The 18469-nt window shown below is 37.6% G+C and overlaps 1 protein-coding gene across 1 annotated transcript in view; it reads left to right on the forward strand.

The window, feature by feature from the left end:
- Nucleotides 1-17725, forward strand: part of LOC127420064 (biglycan-like) — a 30328-nt gene extending 12603 nt beyond the window's left edge. The window contains exons 2-8 of the mRNA XM_051662015.1: nucleotides 5245-5513; nucleotides 10522-10634; nucleotides 13473-13686; nucleotides 13814-13924; nucleotides 15038-15131; nucleotides 16352-16490; nucleotides 16572-17725. Coding sequence (XP_051517975.1) covers nucleotides 5264-5513; nucleotides 10522-10634; nucleotides 13473-13686; nucleotides 13814-13924; nucleotides 15038-15131; nucleotides 16352-16490; nucleotides 16572-16769 — 1119 coding nt within the window. The 5' untranslated portion in view covers nucleotides 5245-5263 and the 3' untranslated portion in view covers nucleotides 16770-17725. The remainder of the gene's footprint in view (nucleotides 1-5244; nucleotides 5514-10521; nucleotides 10635-13472; nucleotides 13687-13813; nucleotides 13925-15037; nucleotides 15132-16351; nucleotides 16491-16571) is intronic.
- Nucleotides 17726-18469: the final 744 nt, after the last annotated feature.

The following is an 18469-nucleotide window of genomic DNA, read 5'->3' on the forward strand; positions in this document are numbered from 1 at the left end:
ATTTCTTCACAATTAATATTGTTCCAAAGCAGCTTTACAGAGAACAATGCCTTACAAAACCTCCAGTGAGCAAGCCAAGGGTGACAGTGTTAAGAATTAAAAATAATGTGTTTTAGAGTTGTTTTAGTTTTTGCCATGAGAAATCACATTTAGTTTGAGGCACAGCATGAGGTTGTGCATAATTCAGGGATCAGCTTGGGGGTTTTCTTGGGTTTAGGACAGTTATTGGCTTTATTTTTATGCATTGGTTAGATGAGGTTCAAATGAAGGGCCAAGGTTACGTCAGGAACTGACAGGTGTAGGTTTGGTGGAGGGTATGTGAGTTGGGTTTGGGATTTTGGTTATATGACCATGTTAAAAGCATAGGCTTAGCTTTAACTAGGGATGATGGGGACATGTCCCTACAAACTTTCAGAAAATCAGAAGTGTCCCGACATACATTTGGGCAATTTTACCTCATAAAAAATACTTTTACATTATACAATGTTTTTATTAAGTTTTTATTTTCATTATTCATGTGTAAATTATCGTCCAATCGCTTCAGGAGAAGCGTAAAAACGGCACTGTCACGTGTCACCTTTTACTTTTATCAGCACTGTTCAGGATGCACCAGTTATTTATAATTACTGCAACAAAAAAAAACAAAAAAAAAAATCTGGAAATTGCAAGGGTGAATTTTCATTTGTATCTTAGGTCTAACCCTTAAAAATAGTAGATTTAATTTTGCATACTTTTCTTGTACAAATGTTTTTTGTCTAAGTAAAAAAAAAAAATGTCCAGAGTTTTCCCCAATGGATTCTGCTATTACGGTCGGTCAGCACCCTCTTTAGGAAGACAGCTTTTAATTTGAATAACTGTCTAGGTAATGGGGTGGATTAGAGGTGCAGGATTTTAAGATGTTAGTATAACTGCACAGATAACTAATTTGTGATGGCAATATGAGACAAGTTTATGTGGGAGTGAGAGGAGTTAGAAAGCAGAAAGTAGGAAAAATCATTCTCCCCATAATTAGTCTAACTTTAGAAGTCACTTTGCACATGTAGCTTTTTAATTTAACCCACCCTTTGTTTAGATTTCCATTTTTTTTTTAGTGCTGAATAATAAATTTTACAGAATGTCACTTTACAGTGGCAAAAAAAAGTATGTGAACATGTTGGAATGCATTTATGTATAAATTTGTCTTAAAATCTGGTTTGATCATCTAAGTTATAATAATGAACAAACACAATATGTTTTAACTAATAACACAAATTATTTTATTGTTCTTGTACATTCTGAATACATCATTCCAACATTCACAGTGTAGGTTGGAAAAAGTATGGGAACCCCTAGGCTAATGACGTCAACAAAAGTTAAATAGAGTCAGGAGTTGGCAAACCTGGCATCCAATTAATGAGATGAGATTGGAGGTGTGGGTTAGAGCTACTTTGCCTTATTTTATTTATTTATTTTTTTCTCCCTTTTTTCTTCCCAATTTGGAATGCCCAATTCTCAATGCGCTCTAAGTCCTCGTGGTGGCGTAGTGACTCGCCTCAATCCGGGTGACAGAGGATGAACCTCAGTTGCCTCTGTGTCCGAGACCGTCAACCCGTGCATCTTATCAAGTGGCTTGTTGAGCGCGTTACCACTGAGACATACTGCATATGGAGGCTTCACGCCATCTACTGCAGCATCCACGCACAACTCGCCACGCTTCACCGAGAGCGAACCACATTATGGCAACCACGAGGAGGTTACCCCATGTGACTCTACCCACCCTAGCAACCGGGCCAATTTGGTTGCTTAGGAGACCTGGCTGGAGTCACTCCAGGGGTGGTAGTCAACGTCTTTACTCGCTGAGCTACCCAGGCCCCCGAGCTACTTTGACTTATTAAAAGTACTCAAACATTTTGAGTTTGTTATTCACAAGAAGCATTTGCTGACGTGTACCATGCCACACAAAAAAGAGATCTCAGAAGTAGAACTAATTGTCTGATTGTAACTGAAAGGTTACAGAGTTGTCTCGAAGAGCTTAGATATTAATCTGTCCACAGTAAGACAAATTGTCTGTAAATGGAGACGATTTAGGACTGCCTACTCTCCCTAGAAGTGGCCGTCCAGCCAAAATGACTCAAAGGGCACACCACAGAATTCTCAATAAGGTAAAAAAAGAACCCTAGAGTGACAGCGAAAGACTTGAAGGAATCATTGGAACTGGTTAACATCTCTGTTCATGAGTCTACTGTACAGAAAACATTAAACAGGCATGGTGTCCATGGCAGGACACCACGAAGGAAGCCACTGCTTTCCAACAAAACCATTGCTGTGTGCCTAAAGTTTGCCAAAGACTACCTTGACACTCCACAGTGCTACTGGGAAAATGTTTTGTGGACTAATGAAACTAAGGTTGAATTGTTTGGGAGGCAGCACTACGTATGGCGTAAAAAGGGCACCGCATACCAACATGAAAACATCAACCCAATGGTGAAGTACGGTGGAGGGAGCATCACGATTTGGGGCTGCTTTGTTGCTTCGGGGCCTGGACCGATTGCCATCATTGAGGGAAAAATAAATTCCCAAGTTTATCAAGATATCCTACAGCAGTGGTTCCCAACACTGTTCCTGGAGGCCCCCCAACACTACACATTTTGGATATCTCCCTAATCAACCACACCTGATTCAACTCATCAGTTCGTTAGTGGAGACTCCAAGACCTGAACTGGGTGTGTAAGAAAAGTGAGATATACAAAATGTGCTGTGTTGGTGGGCCTCCTGGAACAGGGTGGGGAACCACTGTGCTATGGGATAATGTCAGGGGGGCTGTGCACCAGCTGAAGCTCAGTAGAAGTTGGGTGATGCAGCAGGAAAATTACCCTAAATATCTAAGTAAATCCACTACAGAATGGCTTCAAAAAATGTAAATCCACCAAAACATTTACCCAGTAGCACTGTGGAGTGTCAAGGTGGTCTTTGGCAAACTTTAGGCACACAGCAATGTTTTTGTTGGAAAGCAGTGGCTTCTTCGTGTTGTCCTGCTATGGACACCATGCCTGTTTAATGAAAGAGATCGCCACATGTGTTTGCCACTCTCATCCAGACATATCAAAGTAAGTACACTATAAAAAGTATGTTCCCCAACTCTGCAAATTATTAAATAGAACACAGTTTTATCAGACTCAAGCTTACTATGCAAAGTAATTTCTAACTGAATATGTTGACTATATCGAGAAAAAATCAAATTTACTATGTATCAGGGACATTTAAACTAATATGATGATTGAAATAGACCATGGAAATTGTACAACTCAGTCCGTCACATATTTGTAGCACAACCTCTGTGTGTGTTACCTGTAAAGCTGGCACTTGCGTTTCAATGGCAAAAAAGTCAGAAAATACATTGAAGAACACAAGTGAGGGGAGAAGTCTCTATTCACCTATTATCCATAATAAATAATGTGAAAATAACGAAACGTCAGCCCAAGGTTTCATCTTGACCTTTGGGAAGTAGGCTACACCTGGACACAGCAGGACTGAGAAGTGTGAAGTGTAGTACTGTAGTAAATAAATATTTTTTTTTAAACGGTATCTGATCCTTTCTATTTTTATTTTATGTTGTATTTAATTTTATGGGCATTATTACATTTTTTAATATTACCATTTATTAAATGTATTAAACACATTAAATGTATTTAATTACATTCAATGTATTTCACCCATAATTTTAGATAAAACTAAACTAAACTGAATGGACAAATTGAAAATGAAGTAGAAATAAAAACTAAATTAAAATTCGAAATAATAATAACTCTGGTTGTGATGACTAATGCAGCTTTCACTTTCTTTGGTGTATGTTTGAGTGGAGGGGAAAAGCAACAAATAATTGAAATGTCAACAGAATGCAATAAGAAGTCTGTTGAAGGACAGTTTTGTCTTCATACACCAAAAGCATATGCTTTCATTCTAAAACCACTTTGAAATTTGTTCAGCAGGATACTAATCATTTGTTTTTTGCATTTATATTGACAAATTGTTTTTCTTAGTTGTGAAGGTTAAAATAAGCTTAAAAAATAGTTTTTATTCAGATTCTTGAACAGATTCATTCGGACTTGGACTCGGCCTGTTATGGACTCGGTCTTGAGTCCGACTCGGCCCCTTTTGGACTCAGACTCGACTCGGACTCTATTGTTTAAAGACTCGGAATTTACTCGGACTCAGCTAAGGTGGACTCAAACCCAACACTACAATAAAGACATGAAAGATTATAATTGTTTGTGAGTTGTTATCTTAAACACATTGTGTTTGTCTGTACTTGTGACTTTGATGAAGATGAGATCACATTTTATGACCAATTAATGCAGACAACCAGCTAATTCCAAAGAGTTCACACACTTTTTCTTGTCACTGTATGTCACCTGAATAGTTGTTCTCTTGATGTATATCTACTTGAAGACAACTGAATTTCACTTTGACACATTACAGATAATCTGCATAACATATCATCGATGCATAATCCAACAAGTTCATATATTACATGTAACATTTTTCCTTCATATCTTGCAGCCCTATAGTGGTCAGTTCTAAACCTGTTTATTCTTCAGAGAAAAAAAAAACATGCTAATAAATTGTGGTGGGCCAGAGAAATGGTAAAATGAGACTTGTTGTATGAGAAAATAATGTTAATTTGCCTATATAACCAGACTAAAGTTCTTGCATTTCCTTAATACCAACATTTTAAATATTATCCTCCTTGCAGTGTCCCTGCCAACTTTCAAACCAAACCTACGCCCTTGGTTGAAGATATCAGTGAGGGCCCCCTGTGGGTTCGGCAGACCCCATATCCTTAGCCCCCCCTTAGTGATGACATCACCAGACTCAGCTCATTCAGAAATGACATGGCTCACCACCCATCTAGACACAAACACATGCACAAACACAGACTGTCAGGAATATCCCCCTCCTACCTCCTTCCTGTCTAATGAATGGCTTGTTTTAAGAAATGTTTTAAGAAGGCCAGTTTGAGTTTTTCCACCACCACACTCCATCTGACCAGACCTGTCCTACAGACACGGTCTCACCAGCTGTCTCTTTAGTTTCCTTTTTTCTTAAATTGCAGGGATTTTTTTAAATGTCAGTGGATGATACCAAAAGATGTTATTCAATTTCAGTAATTTGTAATATTATTTAACCCAGTAGTAGATAGCCCCATTGTCCCTTGTTGTATTATATGTAAAGTTTTATAACTCTCTCTCTCTCCTCACCTTTTAGGTCTGTGTTTATCTCAGTAATGTTTTCCTACCACTCTTTCCTGCTGCTGCTGCTGCTCAGTATCTGCAGCCTGACTGCTCCTTCATTGGCTCTGCCCTTCGAGCAGAGAGGATTCTGGGACTTTGGCATGGACAGTGATGGGGGAGATCTGACAACGGTAATAATGAGAGATGAAGAGGGTTCAGCTATGGAGGAGCTGCCACCAGATGTGCCCTTATGCCCCTTTGGTTGCCAGTGTCAGCTCAAAGTGGTGCAATGCTCAGACCTAGGTGAGTATCAGTGTGTGAGAGTCTGTTGGGGCATTTGCATACATTTATGCATTTGGCAGACACTTTTGTCCAAGGCAACTTACAGTGCATTTAAGCTATACATTTATCAGGAACTTATCAGTTTGTGGAATTTATTCCCAAGGATCAACTCTTGTACCTGGGAATCGAACTCATGACATTTGCGTTGCTAATACAATGCTTTGCCAGTTGATGACCTCATATTAATTTGTCATATCGCAGGACCATTTAAAATAAACTAGGGACATCAAAAGGTTATTTAAAATGGTGAAAAACCCAAAGAAATGATCTAAAATGACCTACACTTTCACTTCATATATTTTAATCTGAAATCTTGAAAAAAGCCCATGGACGTTGTACTCATTTGCCTTAAAGCATGAATGAGCAGAGGAATGAGCCAATGAGAGAAGGAACAACTGAAGTGACAGATCAGTGAAATAAAAAGTGAACAGGAGAGGTGAAGTCTTCGTTCTCTGGCATGAAGAATGGTAAAGAGTGTGTTTGAGAGAGAGAGGGAGAAAAAGAATTCCACGGAGATTTACTCAAAATGGGCAGAAAAAACATGGCATTTGATGGAAAACTATGTAAAATGTCTTCCTATTGAGTTGTTTTAGTGACACACACAGGATGTTTTAAAGAAAAGTGTGTGAGCTAGAAGTGAAATTGAGAGAGAATGCAATAGGGAGAAAGAGACCTAAAGTGGAGAGAACTATCTTTTAGAATTCACTTTCATCTCTAACATATTTATTACTGTTGTTAACCAATATTTGCGATTTTTTTTTTTTTTTTTATTTATTTTTATTTTTTTATTTTAAATTATATTTCTTTTCAATTCACTTGTAACGTCAGCATTTGTACTGTCCATCTGTTCACTAATCTTTATTGTCTATTTGTTGTGTTTGTTGTTTTATTCCCTTATTGTTGCTTTTACTATCATTAACATCATTGTTGCTGCTGTTAACCAATCTTTTGATTTGATTTTATTTATTTTCTTAAGTCACTTGGATTACCAGCACTTACTGTGCATCTGTTTTCTCTTCCCATTCAAAATTCTATAAAAAACAGCTGAAATACAATTCACTGTCATCTCAAGGACATTAGCTTGTCTTGTCTTAAAATAATAAACATATTGCGACTTAAAAGTTTTACTGAAACAATACTTTTCCGTCTCACTAGGTGGCGACAGTGAGGAGAAATGTGATTAAAATGAAAAGGAGAAGCTAGTGGTGTGCTAGGCTAATAGGCTAACCAGTTAGCTTGTGAGCTAACTGAAGAAAACAGAATTTTCATTTCACCAAGTTTAATTTCACCATTTACATATTCGGTTTAATAATATTATATGTGTGTGACATATAATTTATAAGACAACATGAATCATTAAGCGATTGCATAGGATTTTAAATGTTCTTTTAGCCAATAGAATCACTTTATGATCCAAGGGGGCATTCCTTGGAGTGGGCGTGTGGTGTAGTGGGTGTTCCTTGTCATCAGATATACAGATATACTTGAAATTATCACATGCTGAGGGCTGTGTTCCTCTTCACTTTAAACATCCACTCACTAACTGCCCTAAACACTCCCCCTTGGAGAAACCCTGATGCCAATTTGGAAGTCCGTTTCACTTCGTTACGTGGGCGAGGGAAGCTTGACAGACCCTCAACCCCTTGATTTTGACCGAGGGAGTGAGCATACTCAGATGTACATTTAAGGCAGCTCTATATCCCACAAAGCAGCTCGATTGTGACGTCACAGTAGATCGCGCTTCATCAGCTCCCACCCACACAACATTAGTGAATGATTTAACGGAAAGCTGTTTACAGCTGTAAGTGACGTTTGGTCAAATAAGCAGTTTAGAAGAGTTGAACCGATATTCAACCGCATAATACTTGTAGCTACCTCAAACTAACACAGTAATAGCCAATAAATTAATTGCAATGTTACCATTTTCATTTGTGTAAAACTTGATTAATCCTTTCTAACAATTAATTCTAAGAAAGTTAAAGGGATAGTTCACCCAAAAATGAAAATTCTCATAATTTACTCACCCTCTTACCACCCCATTTGACAGGAGCCTTCACTTCAGTGTGATTGCTTCTACTGTAGCTGCTATGTTTTCTTTTCCAGGAAAGTAGGAAATAACAGGTGTATCTAAGAGGAACTGATTTGTTGATAACTTGATATAAAACAGTCACCCTCACTTCGTGATAGCAATTCTTGCATTTACAAGCCAAGGCCGCTTAGAAAGATCAATCAGTTCTCCAACCTAAATACACAAACTGTGGATAGACAAGCATAACCAAGAATTGTATAAACACAAAACAAACAAAGCGCCATGCATGTGTGCACACCCATATAGTCATACTTATGAACAAACAAACATACTCTTTCTATTTCTCTCTGTCTCTCCAGCCAAATAATGATCCTCATAGAACAACAAGAGCTCAGGTATTTGGAGCTTATGATTTTAAATATATGTATTCCATTTTTGTTTGTGCATGTGTGAATGTGTTTGCATATGCACATGAGTTTGTGTGTGTGCATGCTTCTGGCATGTGTTTTTGTCATAGATGATTTGTTTTGCACATGTTTTTGTAAATATCATTGCATCATCGTTTATGGTTGTGGGTTTGATATAAAACTGAAAAAATACAGCTATTGCTTCAGGCGGTTCATTATATGTTTCCTCCCAGTGGTTCTTTATATGTTATGAATATTTTCCTATAATACATTGATCAGTCCATTGTGCTGTCTTTCTTTCCTCAGTATCTGGAAGTTATTCTGTTATGTAGGCTATAACTGAATTGTGATTATATGCCTCCATCATTGTAAAACATGTTTATATATATATATATATATATATATATATATATATATATATATATATATATATATATATATATATATATATATATTTGATGTGATGGAAAGTGTATAGTGTATAGAAGATATCATTTGGAATCCATTTATACTGTACAAACCAAGAGGTTAAATTTTGGTTGGTTAGCACGGTCCAGTTAGCTGGTAGATGTTGTAACTACAGCATCTGGAGCCAGAAACATTACTCGTGTTAGCATGAAACTAGTGTGACAGCATTAGAACAACCTTGTCTGTGCAAAGTGATATCAAATTTTTCCAATTTCTTATTTCTAATCCCATGTCATTCCATGTTTACCCTATAAACTTAGTTGGCCTCATTCATGAAACACGAGAAGAACAAATTGTTGCATTAATTTACATAAAGTTTTCAAACATCTTAAATGAGGCTTAGTAATTTTCACACAATCAGAACACCAGAAAGGGAGGTAATGGTAAAGGTACAGATGAATTACAATGTATTTTAATTAGAGCTGTCAAAATTGACGTGTTAACGCATGTGATTAATTAAAAAAGTTCAATGCATTCATTTTTCTTAATCGTGATTAACACTTACCGTTAATGCAGCATAAACCAGCATAAACACTGGTTGGAAGGGCGGGACATTTGGGATGTGTCGATGTGTCCACCCGGAGTCATTACACTGACGCAGACACCACAAACACACACAACAGTTATTCAGTGTCAGTGATAAAATGATGGAGAAAGGAGCTCTTAACGCTATTTGTTGTACAAAACAAGCCTAGATGGAACTTGTGACAGAAATCAAGTATTTTTCAGCCTAAGGTGCAGTTTAATTACCACAGAAGCATGTCAAGTCTTAACTATCACCAAACATAACGCTGGCGTTGACACCCTGATGCAAATCATGAATGCACGATTGCTGTAACAATACGGATAGCCACAGTCTGCCAGCAGATTAATTTTGTGGAGGATGAGCATTTACGAGATTTAATGCCCATTGCAATGAATATGCAACCAATGTGGGGACTAATTCTTTTAATTAGTCAAATGTTAATTAAGCATTATATTATAATGCATTATATTATCTGCATTTAATCACCAAAAATTATGTGATTAAACTTTTTAATCGACTGACAGCAGTAATTTTAATGCATAATCAGAAGCTCCATTTAGAAAAGCAGTCCCATCTCAAAAAAAGGACAATGTAGACAACTTTACAGCCCAAATAACACACTTTTATTTTTTACTGAAGAGTTCATAAAAGTGCTTTAACAAAAATACAAGTTTCACATTTCTGCTTTTAAACCCTCTGGAGAGCATGCCTGCTGGGCTTCCACTGTAAGTGCATTACTGTAAATGATTTTCCATTCTTTTTCTTACAAACTGGGGAACTATTCAAGTTTGTTTATAATTATTTTGGTTATTGACAGAAGGCCACAGATGTATTTAACCTGGAATATTCCCTCAGTGCATTAAATATCTCTTGCAGTGATTTTACTCTTCACCTCTGCTGGGAAGCAAGGTGGCCTGGGTGGCTGTTGTGGTTCATTTATAAATGGCTGGAGGGGAATAGAGGTCCAGCCCAACCTAGTATAAATTATTGGGCTCTGCTGGAAATCATCATGAATCATCACCCTGATTTAGAATCTTGGATACAGCACTGCTAAAACAGACACACTGTTGGATTTATGCTCTTGATGTGGTTCTGGTATAATTTACATATAGCTTGTGATGTGGTCCATGTGTTGGCAGAAGAAGCCAAATTATTTTAAAGTGCTTGTATAAAGTGGTGGCAAATCACCCACAGGTGTACTCTAATACAAAGTTGATACATCTGACTGATTCAAATGTGAATCGGACACTGAATTGAAATTGACCAATGTTGGTTTGCACAATAAACAATAAGCTTTTATGCACAATAACTAGCACACAATAATTTATGCACACCATATCAGAATTCAGGCTGTCATGGTTGAGATATTCCATTCTATTCACTATTTTTTTCTATTGTTTTGACACAGAGGAAGCCCTGTCTTAAGAGGCTAAAGGAAATCTAAACCAGATGGCAAGCTAATGGTCTCCCAGATTTGTGTATACAGAGCTGTATATTCTATAGTAAACTAGTGTGTAAAAATTTGTTCTTGTTGTTTAGGTTTGACTGCAGTCCCCAAGCAGATTCCCATAGATACCAAACTCCTGGACCTACAGAACAACCGCATCACAGAACTGAAGGAGAATGACTTCAAAGGACTTGCAAACCTCTATGTAAGACACAGATACTGAAATGATAACTAGAGGGGGTGAAGTTGGAACTATAAATAAGTGGGAAAATAAAGGAAGATTTAAAACAGTAGGTGAATGTAAAATAAAATGTGCTGAAAATATCTGCCCGGTTTTCCTAGATTAAGCTAAATAAGTAAACACTCAATTAAGTTATATCTATTCCCCAAAGCAGTAACTTATTACTCAAATGGTTAATATTATTATGATATTTATGATAAATATAAATTAAATGAGCGATATCACACTTGCAAGCGAGTGACTGCGATTTGTGAAATTGCTTTTGCACAAAAGTTCTATAAATAAGAAGTTAAAGGAATGTTCCAGGTTCAATACAAGTTAAGCTCAATTGACAGCATTTGTAGCAAAATTTTGATTACTACAGAAAATATTTTTGACATTTCCTTTTGTTTATTTAAAAATTGCGGTTACAATAAAAAAACTTGCAATAAAGTGAATGGGACCACTCCATAAACATTACAATATGCACGGTTTCAAAAGTACACTCACTTCGCATTTTATTAGGAACACGTGGTCATGGTCCTAATAAAGTGCCGACGTGGTCTTCTGTTGTTGTAGCCCATCCACCTCAAGGTTTGACATGTTATGTATTCTGAGATGCTATTCTGCTCACTACAATTGTACAGAGTTGTTATCTGAGTTACCGTAGACTTTGTCAGTTCAAACCAGTCTGGCCATTCTCTGTTGAACTCTCTCATCAACAAGGCATTTCCATCTGCAGAACTGCCCTTCACTGGATGTTTTTGGCACCATTCTGAGTAAACTCTAGAGACTGTTGTGTGTGAAAACACCAGGAGATCAACAGTTACAGAAATACTCAAACCAGCCCATCTGGCACCAACAATCATGCAACGGTCGAAATCCCTGAGATAATTTTTTTTTTTTCCCATTCTGATGGTTGATGTGAACATTTACTGAAGCTCCTGACCTGTATCTGCATGATTTTATGCATTGCACTGCTGCCACACAATTGGCTGATCATATAATCCCACTAATAAGTAGATGTAGAGGTGTACCTAATAAAGTGCTCAGTGAGTGTATAGCCAGTATTAGCCACAAGACGTAAACATTATTCATGTTAACATGACTCTAGCATGATAAAATCCCTGTTCTACATTCTTTTATTGTGGATAATATCGCTTATAGGGTTTATTTGCATTGTCATGGCAACAAAGTTGTAATATTGTATCTCTTAACTTATCTATAACACTGAAATCATGTCAACACATATAATGTTTACATCTTGTGGCTAAACAGTGTGTATTTTAATGTTTATAGACTGGCCCCATTCACTTTTTCACAAATTGTAAGTGCCTCACTCTAACTGTGATTTTTTTTGTTTGTTTGTATTTTGTTTTGTTTATTTTTTCTCCCCAATTTGGAATGCCCAATTCCCAGTGCGCTCTAAATCCTCATGGTGGTGTAGTGACTCACCTCAATCCGGGTGGTGGAGGACTAATCTCAGTTGCCTCCACATCTGAGACTGTCAATCCATTCATCACGTGGCTTGTTGAGCGCATTACTGCAGAGACCTTGCGCGTGTGGAGGCTTCATGCTATTCTACGCAGCATCCACGCACAACTCGCCACGCGCCCCACCAAGAGCGAGAACCACATTATAGCGACCACGAGGAGGTTAACCCAACATGACAGTATGCACCCTAGCAACCGGGCCAATTGGTTGCTTAGGAAGCCAGACTAGATTCACTCAGCACGCCCTGGATTTGAACTTGCGACTCCGGGTGTGGTAGTCAGCGTCTTTGCTTGCTGAGCTACCCAGGCCCCCTATTCTAACTGCGATTTTAAATAAATGAGGGATGAGTTGAAAATATTTTTTCTGGTAATCAATATTATGCCACAAATGCTGTTGATTAAGCAAAATAGTTCCAAACAAAGCCAAACCAACTGTTGTATATCACCAAGCAACAAACAAGACTGATAGCCTGAATGGAATGCTGCAAACACAGACAAGTGGAGTAATAGAAACAGTTAAGCGTAGCTGTGCTGTTATTCTAAATGTTTGCAATATTAGAACACTATTTGTCCAATTAGATTAGACGACAGAAACTGTTGTATAAGGATATATAACTTTTTGGATGGCTTCTCATGCAGTTGGTTAATGCCTGCCACAGTTGCATAGCTTTACCTCAGTGGTTAATTTTTCACCATTGGTTGCCGCCGTTCAGGAGTTTCAAAAAGTTCCATATTAGCTAAATATTTAGCTGTGCATTATTCTGTTAATACAATATTTGGTTGTACATTTGTAACATTATTATTTTTAACATTTGAAGATTTCTATTTTTAAGATAAAGACTTGGAATAATATTTAACATTTAAATCTTTACTTAACCCCAGATATATATAAAACAGTGACATTTAAAAACTGCACAACCAGTTGTAAAGCATGTTTGGGCTAACTCTTGAAAAATTGGGCAGTCATTTGCAGGGCGCATTACTTTACATTTGGCACTCAATACAAAACAGTCTGACAGGATGTTAAAACGGTTCAAGTCTCTGAAGAAGAATGCTCCTGTAGTTCTGGAAACACATGCCTGTGCCAAACTTAATGTTTTATTTCCCTTCTTAGAACTCATATTATCCCCAATATTTATTCAGTCTGTCTCTGACCAAACACAATATTTGACATGGCCTGTAAAAGAAAAAAAGAACAAGACATTAAGTTATAACAGCATTTGTAAATTGCTTGTTTTCATGAGCATATTTCATGTTCATGCTCAAGCTATTATTAATTAGTTATGTCTTTTTGAGTCTCAAATGCTAACCTCTCACTTTCTCTTCCCAGGCCCTGTCACTGGTCAACAACAAGATCTCCAAAGTCCACCCACGAGTCTTCATGCCACTCAGACACTTAAAAAAGCTCTATTTCTCCCGGAACCTCCTGACAGTGGTACCCAAAAACCTGCCCCCGTCCCTGGTGGAGCTGCGTATTCATGAGAATCGTATTAATAAGGTTGCAGAGGGAACGTTCTCTGATCTGGGCAGCATGAACTGCATTGGTTTGTATGCACTCTTGCCATTATGTGGTATAGAGGTTACAGTGTGACCAAACCATTTCCTTTTTTAGATGGAGCCTGCTGGTTTTTGTGATGGGATATTCTGTCTGATGTTGAATGCTTCTTATAGAGATGGGCGGTAACCCCATTCAGAACAGCGGCTTTGAGCCTGGTGCTTTTAAAGGCCTGAAACTCAACTATCTGCGCATCTCTGAGGCCCAACTCACTGGAATACCTAAAGGTGATTCATTTTAATAACGAGTTAGTTCACCTGAAAATGAATTTTTTTTTAATCATTTACACACCCTCATGTGGTTCCAAACACATATGAGTTAGTCTCAGTCACCATTCACTTTCATGGTATGGGAAAAAAAAATAGTATGGAAGTGAATGGAAGAAAGTCATACAGGTTTGGAACAAATAAGGTAAATAATGACAGAATTTTTATTTTTGCATGAACTGTCTCTTTACATAGTGAGAGTGAGGGTCAAATGATAGGCTCCTATTGTTTTCCAGGTAGTACAGTTGGACAAAAACTCCATGATTTCATGAAGTATAGGTTTCTGCGGAACAATAAGGGGTGTTTCCCAATCTGTTGCCATTTTCAAACCGGGATGGGAGTTTTTCAATTATCCAATGAAAGTAGGGAATTTCAATGTAGTAGGCAAATCATGTAAAGCAGTTGAAAAATGCTCATCCTGGTTTGAAAACGCCCACTGATTGTCAAACGCCCATATTTGTTCTGCAGACACACCAGTCTCGATTTCATTGTCCTTTATGCAGTTTCTCACTTGAATGGGTTTTGGTAATATCCTCAGAAATAAATCACAATTTGCATGATGTTTTTTCTTTTTTCCCCTCCCCTTTTCTACCCAATTTGGAATGCCCAATTCCCAATGTGCCCACAAAAAAAAGGGGAAAAAAAATCTGAGGATATTACCAAAACCCACTCAAGTGAGAAACTGCATAAAGGACAATGAAATCGAGACTGGTGTCTCTGCAGAACAAAAATGGGCGTTTCCAAACCGGATGAGTGTTTTTCAACCTAGTGCGTGTGGAGGCTTCACGCTATTCTCCCCGGCATCCACGCACAACTTGCCACCAAGAGCGAGAACCACATTATGGTGACCACGAGGAGGTTACCCCATGTGACTCTACCCTCCCTTAGCAACCGGGCCAATTTGATTGCTTAGGAGACCTGGCTGGAGTCACTCAGCACGCCCTGTGGTAGTCAGCGTCTTTACTCGCTGAGCTACCCAGGCACCCTGAATGATTTTTAATGTAAGGATCTAAGAGCTGACATGTGGTGTAACTTTCAATAAATATAATGATGAATTTCCCTCTTTCCTCACAGACCTCCCTGCCAGTCTTCATGAGCTCCACTTGGACAATAACCAGATCCAAGCCATTGAACTGGAGGACCTGAGACACTATAAACTCCTGTACAGGTAAGTCGGCTCATGACTCTATAGCACTTCACCACACATCACTAACAAACTAGGTGCATGGAAATAACGAGTGAAGAAGGTAAAACTAGCAAGACTGGAGTTCTTCACTGACTCCTAAGGCAACAGCGCCATCTGGAGTATGAAGGTTCAAGGATGATAATAAGTAAGCATAGACAACAACAGACCTTTTTCCACACTCTGGGTTTTGGAACGCGGAAGTAAACGTTTGCAGGGTAAACTTCAACAGCGGTCAATGTGAGACCACAGCAAATATTATTTTCACGTACCCATTTGCTCCAAGATCAAAAGAAAAAATACACTCGTACGTTTTAATGACTTTCCAGAAAAGGAAAAAAAAAATAGTGAGCGGTGGATTAAGACAGTAAAATGGGAGAAGATGCCAAATTTGCTGTCACTCTCTCAGCAGCTGCAATAGAAACCCCTCACAGCTGTGGTAATTCAGTTTTTTAAAACTAATTCCAGGGTAATATAACACAAAGCATAATGTTATAAATTTACACTCAATATTTAAAAACATTTATAATATAAAAAAATGTGTGAGATTTACGCTGCTCAATAAGGCAGAAACGTGTCATCACAGTCTGTGGAAAAAGGTCTATGCTTATCATTAGATGTTACATTAGAGACTAAAGAGACAAAAGTCTAAGTGATAATCGAAACATTCAATATACATTTTAATAACAAACAAAAAACAAACAAACAGACATTTAACCTTTAAACTTGTTTTCAGTCATACAAGTAATTGTAGACTCTATATGCAAGGTCTTTTATCTCAAGAAAATCTGTGGTTATGTGATCTTTCTTCACGTTTACTGAAAACAGCAGCTGCACTTAGTGTTATTAGATCCTTTCACTCTAAATTCTCCCCTTACCCCTTGTTAAAAAAACTTAAAACACATCAAGTATTATTCTTAAAATTTCTCAAAAATCATTCCTATTATTTATCAGTTTAATCTCAGTTGGCAGCACACAACATTTATTTCAGCTCAAAAGCCCTGTATTTGAGAGATGCACATCTGTGGAAGACAATCTTTCTTTGAATATAATGTGGTTTGCCCTGCTTGGCAACAGTCGACCCAATGCCTGTTCACAGTTTACAGTCTATTGTATTTCCACCTCACTAGGTGTCTGCCACAATGTATGTGCCTCATCTATTATCTGTTTTCTCACACAATGTTTTGCTTGTCCTTGTTTGCCAGATTGGGTTTGGGTTACAACCATATCCGGATGATTGAGAATGGCAGTCTATCATATGTCCCAAATCTGAGGGAGTTGCATTTGGAAAACAACCGCCTGACCCGCATCCCAAGAGGCCTGCCAGACATGAAGTACCTGCAGGTCAGGAATCATTGAAAGACCAAAACTTTCACATATATCTCATTTAAACATGCCCATCATTTTCTTTTGTTTTTTTCCCAGGTGGTCTACCTTCATTCTAACAACATAAGCCAGGTGGACACAAATGACTTCTGCCCTCGAGGCTTTGGCATGAAAAGGACCTTCTACAATGGCATCAGTCTATATGGCAACCCAGTTAACTACTGGGAGGTGCAGCCTGCCACCTTCCGTTGTGTTAGTGACCGTTTGGCCATTCAGTTTGGAAACTATAAAAAATAGAGAAAGGATTATGGAATGAATATGGGAACAAGTAATGCTGGAATTGAAGCAAAACATGGAAAAAAAATTGATAAAATACATTTGGGGTGGGGGGGTGGGGGGGGTAAAGTGTGCCGAAGAAGTTTACCATGTACCCTTGGATGTGAGATCTACAGGGAAAAATAGAAGGTGCAAGAAAAATAAGTATTGGAAATTTCAAAAACAAACCTAAACTTTATAAAAGAATTGCATCTATTTTAAATATGTGGAGAATGCAGGGAAATGACGATATGTGAGGTCTATTTGCAAAAACAAATATTGGCCATTGTTTTGTAAGTGTTTCACAGAAAGTCTTACCAATATATTATGTTTTCTTTTTAAGGGCTCTTTGTTTGCTCGACATTTCCATAAGTAAAATTATTGTTATGTGCTGTTATGTTGTTATTATTTTATATCAGTTTATTTTTTATTATCAGTGGTAAAGTTTAATTGGGATGTTGGAATAAAAAAGGTTGAATATAGATTTTAAATTCATGGTGCTTAATAAGTGTACCTTTGTGTTGTTTGTCAAGTTATGCCTTATTTTTGTGTCTTTGCATTGCTTCCTTGCTTCAGGTGTCTTTTTTCTTGTGGGAGTGCTTTAGGGCAATTGAGGAACTGAGTGCTGTATGGTGTTATATGGTAGATACACAATACAGTTTTCTCTCCAAGAATAAGTCAACCAAATGCCTCACATCCTTATACCCACCCACATTACTTAGCTTGTGCCAACTTGAGTTTGAGGCTGATTCATAAAAGGATTGTAATGTTGTATTGTTTTGCACAGTTTCTCTACAAATTCCAAATCTTTTCTTTGTAGGGTTTTGTTTTTCTAATTTTGTCTTTTTTCGTTTTTCGGCTGAATTTGGCAGTGAAACTGCATGCATATACTGTTCCCTTCACTGTCACATGTTCCAATAAATCATTTTTCAACTTGATTTCAAGAGCAGAAATGGCGTACCATCATGGTTTGAAAGCTGTGACTAATAAAACTTTAGTTAACATGAATTTGATGAGTTCAGTGGAATAAAACATTTCCAATGTTCTTTGTTAAACAAGCTTTTTTCTCAATAAAGCCAAATATTGATTGATTGAATGATCAACAAGAACAATGTCAATGAGTCATTCTACTTTAAGTGGTGCAAACCATGTCTGATTAATTCACTTCATAAATAAAAATAAAATATGAAATTATTGAAATATTGGTGGAGATGTGTTTGATTACTTATTTTAGGATTAGCCAATAAAACGAACATAAAGTTTGTTATATCAACAGATCATTAAAAACTGCATGCCCCTAGCCACACTTTTTGAGTGCATTGACAACAAAGTGGCAAATATTTCAATAACACAAATGAAAATATGGGAATTATGCAGAGCTCCAAAAAGGGGCGGGAGATCCAAACCGCCAGCAAAGATAACCTAAGTGACGCCCCCTTTTGGAGAAACCCCGCCCCTTTCTGAAGTAAATCCGCCCTCTTTAGGAGATTCTGCTCCGATTTGGAGATCTCCAGCCTGCAGCTACTGACTCCATGAGGTGACAGCTACAACCTTGTTCTTGTGAATATTAGTAAGGAAATTCATACATTGGCACTAATATTTGTCTACAGAACCAAAAGGTTTTAAGATTATGAGAAACATACATTAAGTCAAGTGTATCTAAACATTTGACTGATATTGTG

This window comes from Myxocyprinus asiaticus, chromosome 29, assembly GCF_019703515.2.
Source record: "Myxocyprinus asiaticus isolate MX2 ecotype Aquarium Trade chromosome 29, UBuf_Myxa_2, whole genome shotgun sequence".
Taxonomy (NCBI): Eukaryota; Metazoa; Chordata; class Actinopteri; order Cypriniformes; family Catostomidae; genus Myxocyprinus; species Myxocyprinus asiaticus.